This window comes from Panthera tigris, chromosome E1 (assembly GCF_018350195.1).
Source record: "Panthera tigris isolate Pti1 chromosome E1, P.tigris_Pti1_mat1.1, whole genome shotgun sequence".
NCBI lineage: Eukaryota > Metazoa > Chordata > Mammalia > Carnivora > Felidae > Panthera > Panthera tigris.
The window spans coordinates 24,890,080-24,907,371 of record NC_056673.1 but is presented as its reverse complement, the minus strand read 5'-3'; the positions used below and the strand labels follow the sequence as shown (position 1 = coordinate 24,907,371).

The 17,292-nt window shown below is 36.1% G+C and overlaps 1 protein-coding gene across 2 annotated transcripts in view; it reads left to right on the top strand.

Annotated features, from left to right (window-relative positions):
• USP32 (ubiquitin specific peptidase 32) overlaps window positions 1-17,292 on the top strand; it is a 243,513-nt gene that overhangs the window by 211,694 nt on the left and 14,527 nt on the right. For both annotated transcript variants that reach the window (XM_042965446.1, XM_042965445.1), the window contains exons 22-29: window positions 331-504; window positions 1,224-1,398; window positions 2,066-2,217; window positions 3,426-3,537; window positions 4,866-5,077; window positions 11,382-11,566; window positions 15,944-16,030; window positions 16,963-17,083. In XM_042965446.1, the coding sequence (XP_042821380.1) occupies window positions 331-504; window positions 1,224-1,398; window positions 2,066-2,217; window positions 3,426-3,537; window positions 4,866-5,077; window positions 11,382-11,566; window positions 15,944-16,030; window positions 16,963-17,083 (1,218 nt within the window). The remainder of the gene's footprint in view (window positions 1-330; window positions 505-1,223; window positions 1,399-2,065; window positions 2,218-3,425; window positions 3,538-4,865; window positions 5,078-11,381; window positions 11,567-15,943; window positions 16,031-16,962; window positions 17,084-17,292) is intronic.

Here is a 17,292-nt window from a genome sequence, read left to right as displayed (position 1 = left end):
TATATATACATATATATATATATATTTCTGTCTTTACCTGTCTTAAATAATGTCTGTGTACCTAAAGAACTTTTTGCTTATATGATACTGAACTGGGACACAGAATTAACGAAAATACTTTTTTGTTTTTCTTCCCTTTTTTTTTTTTTTTTTTTTGTCATTTGAAATTAAGACACGAGAGATTTCATGATTATTCCAAATATATTTGCTGAAATGGAGGCAGACTAAATACTTTATCTTCTTAAAATGCCTCTGATTGAATTATGGGGCATGTTCATTCCAAATTTTATGGGGTAGCAAATAATGAGTTTGATTCTGTTATATTTATAGTGGACCATAGCAAAATATGCTCCCAGGTTTAATGGGTTCCAGCAACAAGACTCCCAAGAACTTCTGGCTTTTCTCTTGGATGGTCTCCATGAAGATCTTAACCGAGTCCATGAGAAGCCCTATGTGGAACTGAAGGACAGTGATGGCCGACCAGACTGGGAAGTAGCTGCAGAGGTTTGTCAGTTTTCAGTTTCTAATGTAAGCAATAGATAAAATGTTCTGGCCACAGATGTGTGTTGTACAAGTTGAATGCTAACTAAACTATTCTGTGATCAAAATTTTACTATGGAAGTAAAAGAATTTATATTTCTCTGCTTGATTCTTGTTCAGTAATGCCAAAACAAGGCATCTTTAATGAAAAATTTTAAATGTTGCCTTTTTACATTGTAAACTTATGGGAAAGGATGCAGGACTTATTCAGTAGAACTTCAGGAGTCCCCATAATTGCTAAAATGATGTGTACAGTGATGAATATGTATGTTTTATCTGCTCTTTAATGGACAAAGAACTTTAATTCTCATCATTGTTACCATGGTAAGAACAAAAAAATGGGATTTTCCATCTGAATTTAATATCATTTAGGTTGAACAGAAAGAATCACATTCTAAGCAAGAACTGGTTTTCTCTCCTATCTCAGTAGGCCAGTACATTTTAAATTACATATCTGAATTGTAAATTTGCAGGCAGAAAGTTTCTATATCTTAAATGAAGATTAAGGATTATGTTCTTTTTTTTTATTGGAGTATAGTTGACATAATGTTACATTAGTTTCAGAGGGTTATATTCTTGGCATTTAAACCTAAAATATTTAGCCAATTTATTTGAATTTATGTAGAAATAATTATTTTTCGAATTTTGAAAAAAGAAAGCTCTCTGATCTTTTTCCTTGCTAGGCATGGGACAACCATCTGAGAAGGAATAGATCGATTGTTGTGGATTTGTTCCATGGGCAGCTGAGGTCCCAAGTCAGATGCAAAACGTGTGGGCATATAAGTGTCCGATTTGACCCTTTCAATTTTTTGTCTTTGCCACTACCAATGGACAGTTATATGCACTTAGAAATAACAGGTAGGTCACAAAGTTCTGAAAATCTACTTAACTTCAATGTCTTCTACATTGATCAGGTAGCCTGAATTTGAATTTCTAAGTATAGTCATTTCTTTATAATGCATTCTCATAGGGGTCCCTAGGTAGCTTAGTCAGTTAAGTGTCTGACTTTGGCTCAGGATGATCTCATGGCTCATGGGTTCGAGCCCCATATCAAGGTCTGTACTGACATCTCAGAGCCTGGAGCCTGCTTTGGATTCTGTGTCTCCCTCTCTCTGCCCGCCCCCCCCAAATAAACAAACATTATAATGTATTATCATAAAAATTGGTCAGCATGTTATAATCCAACAGTGTAATTTCAGGCAGGAACTCCAGACCCTGGAACATGGGACCACGCCTTGTGCCCATTGATACCTCTGTTAGTTTCAAACATGCCAGAAACTCTTTAAAATCTTACAAAACCACTCACCCTTCTATATCAGATGAACATCAAAAAATAATGATTTCACTCAGTATCATCCCTGATGATACAACCATCTGTTGTAGTTTACATGTAAAATAAAAATTCTAGACTGAAACGTTTGCTGTTTCCAAGACACACACACACACACAGACACACACACACACACACAAGTAGAGCTTTCAGTGAAATGTGCATTATACTTAAAAGATGTTTTCTCTTTACTAGTTATTAAGCTGGATGGTACTACCCCTGTACGATATGGACTACGACTGAATATGGATGAAAAGTACACAGGTTTAAAAAAACAGCTGAGCGATCTCTGTGGACTTAAATCAGAACAGATCCTTCTTGCAGAAGTACATGGGTCCAACATAAAGGTAATATTGATTATTCTTTCTAGGATACCCTTGATTCCATCCTTTAAAGATCACAGTTTTCTCAATTAATTATTAAATGACTGAAGGGGATATCAAAACACAACAAAGAATGAACAAAATTTAACAGTTTCCCATCCCTGAAACTTTAAAAAGGGTATCTACCAGCATAAAGAAGTAATAATGATAGTGGCATTAAAAAAAAATTTTTTTTTAACATTTTTATTCATTTTTGAGAGACAGAGACAAGAGAGTAAGCAGGGAAGGGGCAGAAAGAGAGGTAGACACAGAATCCAGATCAAGCACAGAGCCTGATGCGGGGCTTAAACCCATGATCATGAAATCATGACCTGAGCTGAAGATGGACACTTAACTTAACCAACTGAGCCACCCAGGTACCCTGATAGTGGCATTTTAAAAGAAGGGAAATATAAGCCTAGCGCTATCTGTATGGAGTAATCTAGCTACATCACTACAGTATAGATTTCCCCCAGTGACTACTGCTGCTACACTTTACAGGTTTTTGTATTACCACTCTTACTAGAATTCTTCCTTGGTTAAAGTATTTTACATATTTATAAATGTATGTTTTTACTATTTATTTATGAATATATATACCTGGCCTTTCAACACACTAAGATGTTAGAGAGCAAAGACAAATTGACATAAATCACTTCTTCGTGCATACCAGCTGGAGAAGCACGCAATTTAATAAATACATTGCCTGGAACTAATATTACGCTATATATGTATTAACTAGCTAGGATTTAAGTAAAAGCTTGAAACAAAAATAAATAAAAATTAAAATTAATAAAATAATAATATATTGCCTACCCTCAATTGAACTCCTACCATTGATATTATTCATATTCATCTTTGGGCTTTCTGAACAAACTCCCAACTGATGTTTTCTCATGTGTAATGCAAAGGTAAGATCTCTCTGAGGTTTGGGATTTAGATGCTTGAAATGAAGGACAAAACTTAAGCCATCAGTTATTCAAAACAACTTCTTTCCTATGGAATGGGATAGCATGTTTTGTCAGTGAGGTTAGTTTTCAGTCAGTTTATCAAGCTTTCATCTTTTAGCTGTTTGAGAAAAGTTATTCAGTCATTTTGTTTGTTTTATTCGTGAAACCATCTAAGACGTTTGTTTCAAATGATTTTCCATTTTATATGAAACATTTCCTCCTTCTCATCCTCTTTTTCTGTAGAATTTCCCTCAAGACAACCAAAAAGTGAGACTCTCAGTGAGTGGATTTTTGTGTGCATTTGAAATTCCCATTCCTGGATCTCCAATTTCAGCTTCTAGTCCAACACAGACAGGTAAAGTAGAACTAGAGCTCCTTCTCGTTATTTCGGCTTTAAAATATTGGCCTAAGGGTTTATATTTATTTGGGCTAAGGATATTCAGGCAAAAGAATTTTGGAGACTGATGGAAACCTTGGTGATCATTTGGCTCAGATTCCTCATTTTTTAGATGAGGAACCTAAAATTCAGGTAATGTAAGTGACAAGCAGATGCTTGTTTAACTAAGTCTACCACTGGAATTCAGATCTCTTAATTCTTTTATCTGATACTAACATGGCAACAAATGGTATGAGAGATATATAATATACTATCAGAGAATAAAACAATAAACATGACAAAAAGAATCTATTTAAGTGGGGGTAGGAAATAACAAAAAAAGAATCTGTTTAATATGCATGTGGTTTGATATGGTTATCAATTAAATCTTTTTGACCATTAACATTGTTGGTCTATTCTTCATACTGCTTATAATTAGGTTTATTTCCTGACTATAAAGGGCCTCATAGAGAATGAGGCTCCTCTTGTTGGCACTTAGTAGAGTATCGATAGTGGGTTGATGGATGATTTAATACTGCTTTTTTGTTTAGATAATCACTGTTCAATAGAACTGTCTGCAATGATGGAAATTTTCTGTAATCTTTTCCATCCAATAGAATATTCACAAGTCATATGGACTGTTGAGCACTGTTGAGACTAAGAGAAATACATTTTTAATATAATTTAAATTTAAAAGGCATCTTTCATCATTTGTAACAAATATATCACTTTGGTTGGGGGATGTTGCTAATGGGGAAGGCTTTGCATTTTTGGGGACAAATGCGAAATCTGTACTTTCCTCTTTATCTAAAACTAATCTAAAAAATATTTTTTTAAAAACTAAAATGAAAAAATAAAGGAACATCTAGCTAGAGACTGTTGTTTTCAACTGAACATTTTTAGGGGAATAGAGAAATGAATTCGTAGAGAGGGAAAAGAAAACAAGTGGCAGAACTATTTGTATGTGACAGTATGATGCTGATAAAGATTCTTACAAAAATTTTACTTCTACTTTTCAGAAAACTAAAAGAAAAGCAACTTTTTTTTTTTTTACTTATACTTCCAAGCAGTTACTTCCAGCAGTTATTCTTGCTTTGTCATTTCATCTTAAGTGTGAGTTATAGAAGGAAAATCTGAAATTAAAATCTTCCAGTCAGTCCAGAATTATTATTTGAACTGTGATTTCTCCCTGTCCTTTGCTAAAAGAGACTCTACTACAGTGGTCTTGGTCCCCACATTATTTGAGAAAAGAGCAAAGATGAAAACACCACAAGCTTATGATGCTGTATTTATCTATGAATTTGTAGATTTCTCCTCTTCCCCATCTACAAATGGAATGTTGACCCTAACAACCAATGGAGACTTGCCCCGACCAATGTTTATACCCAATGGAATGCCAAACACTGTTGTGCCATGTGGAACTGAGAAGAACTTCACAAATGGAATGGTGAATGGTCATATGCCATCTCTTCCTGACAATTCCTTTACAGGCTACATCATTGCAGTCCACCGAAAAATGGTTAGTTTAAATTAGGCAACTTACTGCTCATCTTAACCAATGTCATTTGTGAAACATAGCCACTTTCTGTCTTTGAAGCCTCTTCATTGTGTTCACTTTCAGGGTGTTATTGTAAGTGATCAGAGCCAGGATTTAGTATCACACATGCTGGCCATTGTATGAAATACCATTCCTCAGTGGCGTCTGGGTGGCTCAGTCGTTTAAGTGTCCGACTCAGCTCAGGTCATGATCTCACAATTTGTGGGTTCAAGCCTGTGTCAGCTCTGTGCTGATGGCTCAGAGCCTGGAGCCTGCTTTAGATTCTGTGTCTCCCTCTCTCTCTGCCCCTCCCCCACTTGTTCTCTCTCTCTCTCTCTCTCTCTCTCTCTCTCTCTCTCTCTCTCTCTCACACACACACACACACACACACACAAAATGAATAAACATTTTTTAAAAATTTGAAGTGTCATTCCTCACTCATATTAAGCAGCAACAGGATGGCTGCTACATCCAAATACTACTTCTTTTTTAAAAGTTTGTGTCTCTCATATTTTCATGTAGGCATGTACATCTTCTCTGCCATGTAAGCATGGATGTATTTGGAGGTTGGTTGGTTGGTTTTTTTGGAGAGAAACAGGAACGTTCTTGGGTAAAAACAAGTTGTTTCCTAGGACTGCTGTAACAAATTAGCACAAATTTCATGGCTTAAAACAACAGAAATTTATTCTTTCATAGTTCTATAGGTATCTCAAGACATCTGAAATCACCAGGGCTGTGCTCCCTCCAAAAGCTTTAGGGGAGAATCCTTCCTTGCCTCGTCCAACTTCCATAGGCATTTCTTATCTCATAACTCCAATCTCTGCCTCCATCTTTACATGATCTTCTGCTTCTCCCTCTGCTGTTCACTAATGAGATTTACTGATAGCACTTGTCATTAGATTTAAGTACCTAGAAATAAACTGCAACAGATACACAAGGTATCTATATGGAAAGCAATAAAAATATTGATAAAAATTAAAGAAGACTCAAATAAATATTTGAGGGAAATAGACCATGTTCATGGATTAGAAGACCAGATATTTCAAAGATCTGAGTTCTTCACAAACTCATCTACAGATTCAGTGCACAATCCCAATATAAATGCTTACTATATGTATGTATGCTCGTGTATGTAAACTTGATAAGCTGATGCTAAAATGTGGAAGCAGAGGGGCACCTCTGCTAGCTCATTCAGTTGAGTATGGGACTCTTGATCTTGAGGTCATAAGTTCAAGCCCTATGTTGGGCACAGAGCTTACTTAAAAAGTAAAAAAATTATTCTCTCTCTCTGCCCCTCCTGTGCTCTATCAAAATAAAGAAACTTAAACAAACAGCGTGCGGGGGCACTGGGTGGCTTAGTTGGTTAAGCGTCTGACTCTTGGTTTTGGCTCAGGTCATGATCTCATGGTTCATGAGTTCGAGCCCTGCATCGGGCTCTGTGCTGACAGCACGGAGCCTGCCTGGGATTCTCTCTTTCCTTCTCTCTCTGCCCCTCCTCTGCTCTCTCTCTCTCTCAAACTAAATTAAAAAAAATTTGTTTTTAATAAAAAAAAGTAAAAAAAAATTAAAATTAAAAAAAAAATGTGGAAATACAAAGCACTGGAATAACCAAGACGCTCTTGAAGAAGAGTAAAGCATGACGAATTGAGCTACAAGATATTACAATTATTTTATAACACTTAAGTACTTAAGACATTGTGATATTGGTATGAGAAAAGACAAGTAGTTAACAGTGGTTTAGAATAGAGACCCAGAGACAGATTCACAAATGTATGAACATTTGAGTTATAACAAAGATAGCATTGCAGAGCAGTGAGAGAAAGACAATTTTCGTGGTAAATGGTGCTGAGATAATTGAATAGCCATATGAAACTTGACACCTACCTCTTACCACATAATGTTCAATTCCAGGTGGACTACAGAACTAAATATGAAAGCAAAACAATAAAACAGCTCCTAGAAGATAATAGGTGAATACATTCATGACCTTGATGTAGGAAAAGACTACTTAAGTAGGACACAAAAAGCACTAACCATAAAGGAAAAGATTAATAAATTGGACATCATTAAAATTAAGAACTTTAGTTCCATCAAAAGATGCCATTGCATAGAAAGGCAAGCCTTGGAGTCAAAGATGTCTGCCACTCCTATAACCACAAAAAGACTCAATCTAGAAAATATAAAGAACTCATATAAATCATTAAAAAACAATTCAAGGCGCTGGGTGGCTCAGTCAGTTGGGTATCTGACTCTTGATTTTGGCTCAGGTCATGATCCCAGGGTTGTGGGATTGAGCCCCACAGTTAAGCCTCAGCTCTGTGCTGAGTGTGAGCCTGCTAAAGATTCTCTCTCCTTCTGCCCCTCTTCCCTGCTTATTCTGTCTCTCCCTTTCTCAAATAAAAAAAATTTTTGAATAAAAAATGGTTAATTTTAAATAAGCACTTCACAGAAAGGATATACAAATAGCCAGTAACCATATGAAAAAGTGATCAGCCAGACTACTAACCAGGGAAATACAAATTAAAGCTCCATTAGCATATCACCGCACACCCACCAGAGCAGCTTAAACTGATTAACAGTGATGATGAGGATATTTGAGCAACAGGAACTCTCATACACTGCTAATAAGAGTATAAGTTAATACAGCTCTTTTGGAAAGTAGTTTTCTAGTTAAAGGTAAGCAATTCTCCTTTTTAAGCATCTACCAAACAGACGTGTGTATCAGGAGATATGTACAAGAATATTCATTCAGCAGCATTAGCATAAGCAGCATTATCTGTAATCGCCCAAAGCTGAAAACAAAAAATAAAAACATTAAATGTCCATTAGTAGTAGAAAAAGGATAAGGAAGTTGAGACATTCATATGATAGAATATTCTACAGCAATGAAAATGAATGAATTTAGAGTTGTACCCAACATAAATGAATTTCATAAACCTAATGTGGAAAAGAAGCCAGACACAAAAGAAATATAAGACATATGATTCTTTTTATAAATAAAAACTTTAAAAACAGGGAAAATGAAATTTACTGTTTTTATGTGTAGCCTATGAAACTATAAAGAAAAAGCAAGGAAGTGATTACCATAAAATTAGAAAAACTGAACTTTTGAAGGAAGGAAGAAATTGTGATTGGGAGGAAGCAGAGGGAGGCTTTTGGAGTGCTAGCTGTATTCTGTCTTGACTAGTGATTATACAGCTATTTGCTTTGTGATAATTCTTTAAAATGTACTTGTCTACCCTTTTGAATTTAATTAATAACTCATGACTTAAAGTGAGCACCTGACAACGTAGATGACGTTCTATGGGCCACGTTCTAGACGGGATTGTATGGGATTATATGAGTGGATAGAGAATTAAGGCATCCATTTGTACTTGGTATTGGCTTTAAGTACAGCTCCAACTACTCCCATCAGCATTTCCCTATGTCTCTCTCTCTTTTTTTTAACCAAGTATTATCAGATCATAAATAAAGAATTCTCATGTACTTTTTAAAAAGTCTTGGAAAACCACTCTCTTGAATTTTCATGAATATGTTTTATAGAGCACTTGGTAAGTGCTAAAGCATTATGTACAGTTTTTTTGTAATTATTAGACCATAAAGCCACATTGTCAACTCTTAATTTTCACCTTTTAACCAGTTATCGATTTCCAGTTTCTTTCATGATCTAGACAGGTGCTTTAGGAATACCTAAAATTGATTTTACCATCTGTCTGTCTCAAGTCAAGTCCCTTTTCCTATTATTTCTGTGAAAGGCAACACCATTCTTCCATCTAAAAGCTAAAGGCTGAAAGTATCCTTAGATTTTTTTCTCCCCTTTTCTTCTAAAACCCTATATTCAGTATATCACTATGCCCTTTAATTTCTTCTTTTTTTTTAAAACAATGTATTTTTTGAGAGAAAGAGAGAGCACGAGTGGTGTAGTGGCAGAGAGAGAGGAGAAGAGAGGATCCTAAGTGGGCTCTGTGCTGACAGCAGAGCCTGATATGGGGCTTGAACTCACAAACCATGAGATCATGACCTGAGCTGAAGTCCGACAGTCAACGAGCTGAGCCATCCAGGCAACCCTTAATTTCTTTTCTTTTTTTTTAAGTTTATTCTTTCATTTTTGAGAGAAAGAGCACAAGTTGGGGAGGGGCAGAGTGGAAGGGAGACACAGAATCCGAAGCAGGCTCCAGGCTCTGAGCTGTCCAGTACAGAGCCCAACGCAGGGCTTGAACTCAACGAACTGTGAGATCATGACCTGAGCCGAAATCGGATGCTTAACCAACTGAGCCACCCAGGGGCCCCATCCCCTTAATATCTTATTTTAAAATACTACTTGAATTTACTATTTCTTCATTTTTATTGCCACCTTCTTTCAGACCTTTCTGATCTCATGATTGAATTACTTTGAAAGTAGTTTATTTTTTGTCTCCTCCTTTCTACAAGGTAAAAGATGAATAAGAATGAGACAAGGCAACCTAGGCAAGAATATTCAGAAAATAGAGAAATGGGAAAACGGTATTGATGCGACAAATAAAGGAAAAGTCAATTTAAAGGAAAAAAGAAAGAAGTGGTTTACATGGACCAGAGAAATCAAAAGAGTGAAAATTGAAGTTTTGCAGTATAACCAAGTAAAGAAATGGAGCAAAACTCCTTTGAACAGTTGGGCCAAATGAGTTTTTCCAGCTGGGAGGAAAAGTTGTTAGGAGAGAGCAAAAGGAGGATTTCTGGTATAGGAAAGCTGGGAGTGTTATTCCCATGAGGAACTGAGTAGTATCTCCCAGTGCTACTGGGAGAAGTTCCCTTCAAGAGGATGAAAATTTTTTGTGGGTTTAGAAAAGAGCTACACTGAGGAATGAAGAGGTCATTGCTTAGATGATCTCATTTATTTAGTAAAATAAGTCATCTGCTGAGAGAGTGGAAGAACAGTAGAAGTTTAAGGAGAGAAGAATTAACCTATATTTTTAGATTTTTGTTTTATTGGTTGTTTGTTTTTTTTAGAGAGAGAGTGTGCACACAGGGGTGGGGGGCAGAAGGAGAGGGAGAGAGAGAATCTTAAACAGGCTCCACATCCAGCACAGAGCCTGATGCAGGGCTTGATCTCATGACCACAAGATCACGACCTGAGCTGAAATCAAGAGTAAGATGCTCAACTGATTGAGCTACCCATGTGCCCCTGTTTTTAGGTTTTTGAAAAATAGTTATTCTGAATTCTGTCCACGTATCAACTGTGAGTCTTACAAGAACATCAGCACATGAAATACAGTCTTGGAATCATGTATTTAGCTAAGCTTAAATGAATAATGCAAGGGGTGCCTGGCTAGCTCAGTTGGTAGAGCATGCAACTCTTGATCTCATGGTTGTAAGTTTGAGCCCCATGTTGGGTGTAGAGATTACTTAAAAATAAGATCTTTAAAAAAAAAGGGTTTAATTTAAAAAATGAATAATGGCAAGATAAAATGCTTGAGAATCTGAAATAGAAGTCTTTAAGAAACTAGCTAACTGTTGGTGAGTTTGTAAGTTGTTGATTTAGCTTCTCTAACTACTACACAAAGACCACACTTAAAGAATTAAATGTCCAAGTGCTCAGCAGTTTTTTGAGTAATCCTTAATTGCAGTCAACCTTTTATTATACTAAACTTTTGTTTTATTAAACAGCCATTTCCAAGCTACTTCTGTGCAGTATCTCTATATTAAGGAATCTTCTTAACATACTAAAAGCAAATATTTTTAAAGTTTACTTTACTTTTATTCTATTACGTAATTAAAAAAAACAAAAAAGACTAAAGTCAGCTCAGCTACTTTTAGGAAGGTGCATAAGTTGTTATAACATTAAATGGCTGGGTTTCATATCTTCCCAACAGTTTAGGAATTGCTGCTCTAACAACAGCTGTCAACACCTTATTAGAAAATTGTGTTTTGAGGCAGTTTGGTTTACTGGCATCCTTTCTAGAGAAAGGATTTTAAGTGCTTTTAAAAACCTTGAGTTAGGAAACTATTACTAGTTTTTACATGTGGTTCTGTGTGTGTGAGAAATATTTATCAGAGAAAACTAGTTTGAAAATACTAAATGCTGAAAAGTTTGATAGCAATTCTAAAACTGGCAATACTACAATCTTCAACCTTCCACTCTAAATAACCATATTCTCTATATTAATTAAACGTGGTTTTATAAATAAAGAGAAGTGTGGTAGGGACTACTTTGAAAATGATACTGTTGCCTGTTATTGGCTCTTAGAATGAAAGGGAGGAATCAAAGGCCTGTCTTCTCAGCCCTTTCTTCTCTTGTTTGTACATACAGATGAGGACAGAACTGTATTTCCTTTCATCTCAGAAGAATCGCCCCAGCCTCTTTGGAATGCCACTGATTGTTCCATGTACTGTGCATACCCGGAAGAAGGACCTGTATGATGCGGTCTGGATTCAGGTGTCTCGATTAGCCAGCCCACTCCCACCTCAGGAAGCCAGTAACCATGCTCAGGATTGGTGAGTTGAGAGGGCGATAAGCCTGGACAGGTGGTTTCCAAACTCAAGAAGAAGAATTTAGGGGCGCCTGGGTGGCTTGGTCGGTTAAGCGTCCGACTTCGGCTCAGGTCATGATCTCACGGTCCGTGAGTTCGAGCCCCGCGTCGGGCTCTGTGCTGACAGCTCAGAGCCTGGAGCGTGTTTCAGATTCTGTGTCTCCCTCTCTCTCTGCTCCTCCCCTGTTCATGCTCTGTCTCTCTCTGTCTCAAAAATGAATAAACGTTAAAAAAAAAATTTTTTTAAAAGAAGAAGAATTTATATGAATTCTATGTAATATATAGGACACATTCCATGTTAAGTTAATCACTCTTTGAAGAGCCATCCAGAAAGCATATAATTCAACCATGTGGTTTGATCTATTGAGTAGGAGAGACTGTACAACTTCCTTTCATGACCTAGACATTCTAGTGTCTAATAATCCTTTCATTCTGTACTCTCTTACCTGAAGTCCCTCCTGCTAATGCTTTAAATGCTTCAGGTATTATCCTTGACTTCTGTTATTGCAAAACTAGGGAGTATAAATTCGCCAGGGAGTTTGTATCCTCCCAACTTGCTGGAATGCAGAATGGAAACAGTCATGTACATTTCTATACATGAACTCTGAAAAACCCCCATACCATAACAAATGATTCAGTTGGATTGTTTCCATGCCTTGTTAGTTTAACATGGAGGGCCACCTGCATGGCTCAGTCTGTTAAGTGTCTGACTCTTGATTTTGGCTCAAGTCATAATCCCAGGATTGTGGATCAAGCCCCACGTCAGGCTCTTTGCTGAGTGCGGAGCTTGCTTAAGGTTCTCTCTCTCTCCTTCTGTCCCTCTCCCCTGTGAGCTCTCTATCTCTCTCTCTCTCCCTCAAATTAAAAAAAAAAAAAGTAATTTAAGAAAAAAGAATAAATCTTAAAGGAAAACTGCAAATAATAAGCAATTTGGTTGAGGAATGTCGTGTTAAGTAAAAATGACAATAGGGCAAGATTAAATTTGAAGTGAAAGTGCGATTAAATTGAAGAACTTCCAGATGAGGACTTTTCCCTGGGCTTGCTAATGAATTGGATATGGAGTATGAGGGAAAGAGGAACCCAAGTTTGGTTATCAGCCTGAGCAATTGTTTGTGAATGGTGGTAACATTTAATGTGAGGAAAACTGAGGAAGGAGTAGGTTTGAGCAAGAGATGACAGGAATCAAGTTAAATTCAACATGTATGTTATATTTTTAAGTGGGATACAGACTTCAGTGTCCTTTGTTGGAGATATAAAAATATAGGTGTCATCACAAATAGTTGGTATTTAAATCCCTGAGACCAGATGATAACATTTAGAGAGTAAGAGATAGAGAAGACACCCCCCCTCAATGTAATTCCTGATGCATTTCAACATTTAGAGGTTGAAAAATGACAAAAAAGATTGAGAAGAAGCAGCCAGTGACGAAAGAAGAAAATTAGGAGTGAGTGGTGTCCCAGAAGTGAAGAAGTGTTTAAAGGATCAGTTTCAAATGCTACAGAGAGATTTAGTAAGAAGAGGCCTGGGAACTGACCACTGGAATTGATAAAATGGCAGTCTTTGGTGACCTTTGCAAAAGCTATTTTAGTATAGATGGAATGGTATAGATGAAGGCATGGAGGTTAGAATAAAGAGAAAATAGTCCTACAGGCAATAAAAAAGATAGTAAGAGTCTTTTAGAGATAACACAATGAAATATTTATGAATGAAAATGATAAAATGCCTCTGATTTCCTTCAAAATAATCTAGTGGGTCACAATAGCCAAGAGGTGGAAACAACCCAAATGTCCATCAGCAGACAAATGGATAAACTGTGGTATGTACATACAGTGGAGTATTTGTCAGCCATAAAAAGGAATGAAGTTCTGATACACACTACAACATGGTTGAACCTTGAAAACATTATACTAAGTGAAATAAGCCAGATACAAAAGGATAAATACTGTATGATTTCACTTTTATGAGACATTTTGAGTAGGCAAATTCATAGACAGAAATTAGATTAGAGGTTACTAGGGTTTGGGAGGAAAGGAGTATTATTATTGCTTAATGGTACAGAGTTTCTGTTTGGGAAGATGAAAAAATTCTGGAGATGGATGGTGGTGATGGTTGCACAGACAGCATTGTGAATGCCTTTAATGCCACTGAATTGTATACTTAAAAATGGTTAAATGGTACAGGTGCCTGGGTGGCTCATTTGCTTAAGCGTCTGACTCTTGATCTCAGCTCAGGTCTTGATCTCATGGTTGTGAGTTCAATCCCTATGTTTGGCTCCACACTGTTCTTGAAGCCTACTTTTAAAAAAAAGTTGAATGGTAAATTTTATGTATATTTTCCCATTTTTTTTAATGGAATGAAAGAATCTATAGAGCTAGGTTAAGGGTATAGGTGAATTAAAAGTGGCTGAGGGTTGATGATGATTATAGTTGGGTGACTAATACATGGGGGTTCATTGTACAGTTCTCTATTTTTGTGAGTGTTAATGTCAGTAAATTTGAATGTTTAGATTAGATGGACAAATTCCTGGAATCGAGGATCTATATAAAAGATTATTATTTTGAGCGACAGTGGATAAGGAGGAAAGTGAGGATTTGAGAGCAGTAATTAGAAATTTCTCTTTGGTCAAAGAATTGTTAGAGTAGTGATACTTGAATAAGCGATTTAAAAAGTTAGGAGGTAGCTATTGCAAAGTAGGATATTTGGAACTGAACGTTTTGGAGGTGGCAAAGTCCTTATCATGGTTTCATTACCTTTAGCCACCATGTAACAGCTACTACCAATTGCCAAATGTGGTGTCTTGCATTGCTTCTTATTGGGGCAAGGATGAAGAAAAATACTTGTTTAAGTGGGAGAATCAAGGCTGTCTTGCAGTTAAAAGACATTACTCTAAAAATGTTAGGTAGCTTATAGCTTTGAGTAGTTAAGGCAGGGAAAAGGGTGCCTCACAGTGTACCACATCAGGATTCTGATTAAAGAACGCTTCTGGGGTGCCTGACTGGCTCGGTTGGAAAAACATGTGACTCTTGATCTCAGGGTGGTAAGTTTGAGCCCCACATTGGGTGTAGAGATTACTTAAACAAAACAAAAAAAAAGGAAATATGTAAATATAAATATATATTTTATATAATATATATATTATATATATTATTATACATATATATTTTATATAATATATATATTATATATATTATTATACATATATATTTTATATATATATATATATATATATATATATATATATATATATATATATATATTATATATAGTCCGCTCTTCTAAAAACCATTATGATCTTTCGGCTTTCTGTGCTGTGGCAATGTTCTTGTCATGGAAAGGTCTAATTATTTTAGTTTAATGTGAATTAAATCTTGTGATAGAATTAGGGCTGAAGGATAATTGGTAGTTGATTTCATGATTAGCTTATTAGCTTATAAGGTTATTAGCTTATCTTAAAATTTTGTGTGGACCACATGGCCTCTCTTAGAGACATCTGGCAGTCTAGTCTGTCTACCTTCTGTAACAGGGATACAACATGGGAGCCCTAAGTGGGGTTGGTACAGGGCTGCTGCTAATGGGTTAAAATAACTAGCATTGAACTGTCAACCATGAGCATACTGCTCTGACAGATGCCCCTTCCTAGGGTTACTTCAAGAAAAAATGAAAAGGAGTTGAGACCTCAAATAGAAATGTTTTTTATGGGAATGGAAGTTGGTGCAGCCACTCTGGAAAACAGTATGGAGGTTCCTCAAAAAACTAAAAATAGAACTACCCTACAACCCAGCAATTGCGCTGCTAGGCATTTATCCAAGGGATACAGGCGTGCTGTTTCGAAGGGACACATGCCCCCCACCATGTTTATAGCAGCACTATCAATAATAGCCAAAGTATGGAAAGAGCCCAAATGTCTATTGATGGATGAATGGATAAAGAAGATGTGGTTTATATGTATACACAACTGAGTGTTACTCGGCAATCAAAAAGAATGAAATCTTGCCATTTGCAACTACATGAATGGAACTGGTCAATTAGAGAAAGACAAAAATCATATGACTTCACTCATATGAGGACTTTAAGAGACAAAACAGATGAACATAAAGGAAGGGAAACAAAAATAATATAAAAACAGGGAGGGGGACAAAACAGAAGAGACTCATAAATATGGAGAACAAACTGAGGATTGTGGGGGGGGGTGCGCTAAATGGGTAAAGGGGCACTAAGGAATCTACTGCTGAAATTGTTGCACTATATGCTAACTAATTTGGATGTAAATTTAAAAAAATAAAAAATAAAACAAATTTTTAAAAAATGTTTTTTATACTCTTTGGTTTATGTTCTGTTTCAGTGATGACAGTATGGGCTATCAGTATCCCTTCACTCTACGAGTTGTGCAGAAAGATGGGAACTCCTGTGCTTGGTGCCCATGGTATAGGTAAAGTAATCTTATGCAAAAGAAAAATTTTAGTAGCATTGCAGCTTCAGATATTATACCTTTTGCATAAGGTTTCCAGTTTTTAGAAGTAATACTAAATAATAAGAAGCTTGAAATAAACATCGCAATTGTTGATTCATCTTTTTCTTATGTGGTCCATAGCTAAGTTTTGCTCTTGAGCCTTAGCTGGTTTTGTAAACTCTGTGATCCTCATTAAATTCATAGTTTATGATTAACATTTATTATTTTATACCTTCTGCTCCTTATATATAAATCAGTTTAGCATTCTGAGCCCAGTAGAACATAGTCTACTTACTAGACTTCGTGGAAGTCTGTTTTTGACTTTTAGAAGAATTATGGAGACTGATTGGTCAGTATTGTTGCAGCTTGCGAAATATCTGAGTGCTAAAGTCAACAACCTTCAGAGAACTATAATAGACTTAGCAAATGGAATCTAAATAGGCATTGAAATCATGGCTTTTTCATGGTCCTTCCCTTCCCATAAATTTTTACAAACATTTATTTAATGTGCCACTTTACAAACAAGGAAATAGGCATTGTTATATCAGATGAATTGTCCTTCCTCAGAGTATTAAATGACTAAATTTAGAATTTTCTTAGAGGTATATTATCTCAAATATCCAATCCCCGCGTCATTTATCTTCCATAAAGTCCACACATTCATGTGGATTAACAAATGGTTATCAAGTGCTTTGAAAAACCAAAGACTTGAGAAGTAATGAGCATGCTTCCCTGAAATAAAAATAATTACTAATACATATTCATACATTTATCAGTCTTAAGTTAGAGGCCCATGACAGATTCTGAACCCAAGAAAGTGGAGAAGTAGAAAGAGAAAATATTTCTGATGAAGAAAATGTTGATTCTTTCATAATTATTCATTCCTTAGTAGATCATTTTCATCCCTTTAGATTTTGCAGAGGCTGTAAAATTGATTGTGGAGAAGACAGAGCTTTCATTGGAAATGCCTATATTGCTGTAGATTGGGACCCCACAGCTCTTCACCTCCGCTATCAAACATCACAGGAAAGGGTAAGTACTCAAGGCCACCATAAGATGGTAGTTTTCATAAGTAAAAATTTTCCCAGTTTAACTGTATTGTGACATTTCTGTTTTAGGTGATCTAAATACAATCAGAAAAACATTCATTGGTATTCTCTAAGCCACTTAATATATTGACATGATTACATGGATGTTTCAGTTTTCCCACTTACAGAGTTACTTGTATTGGGACATTACAT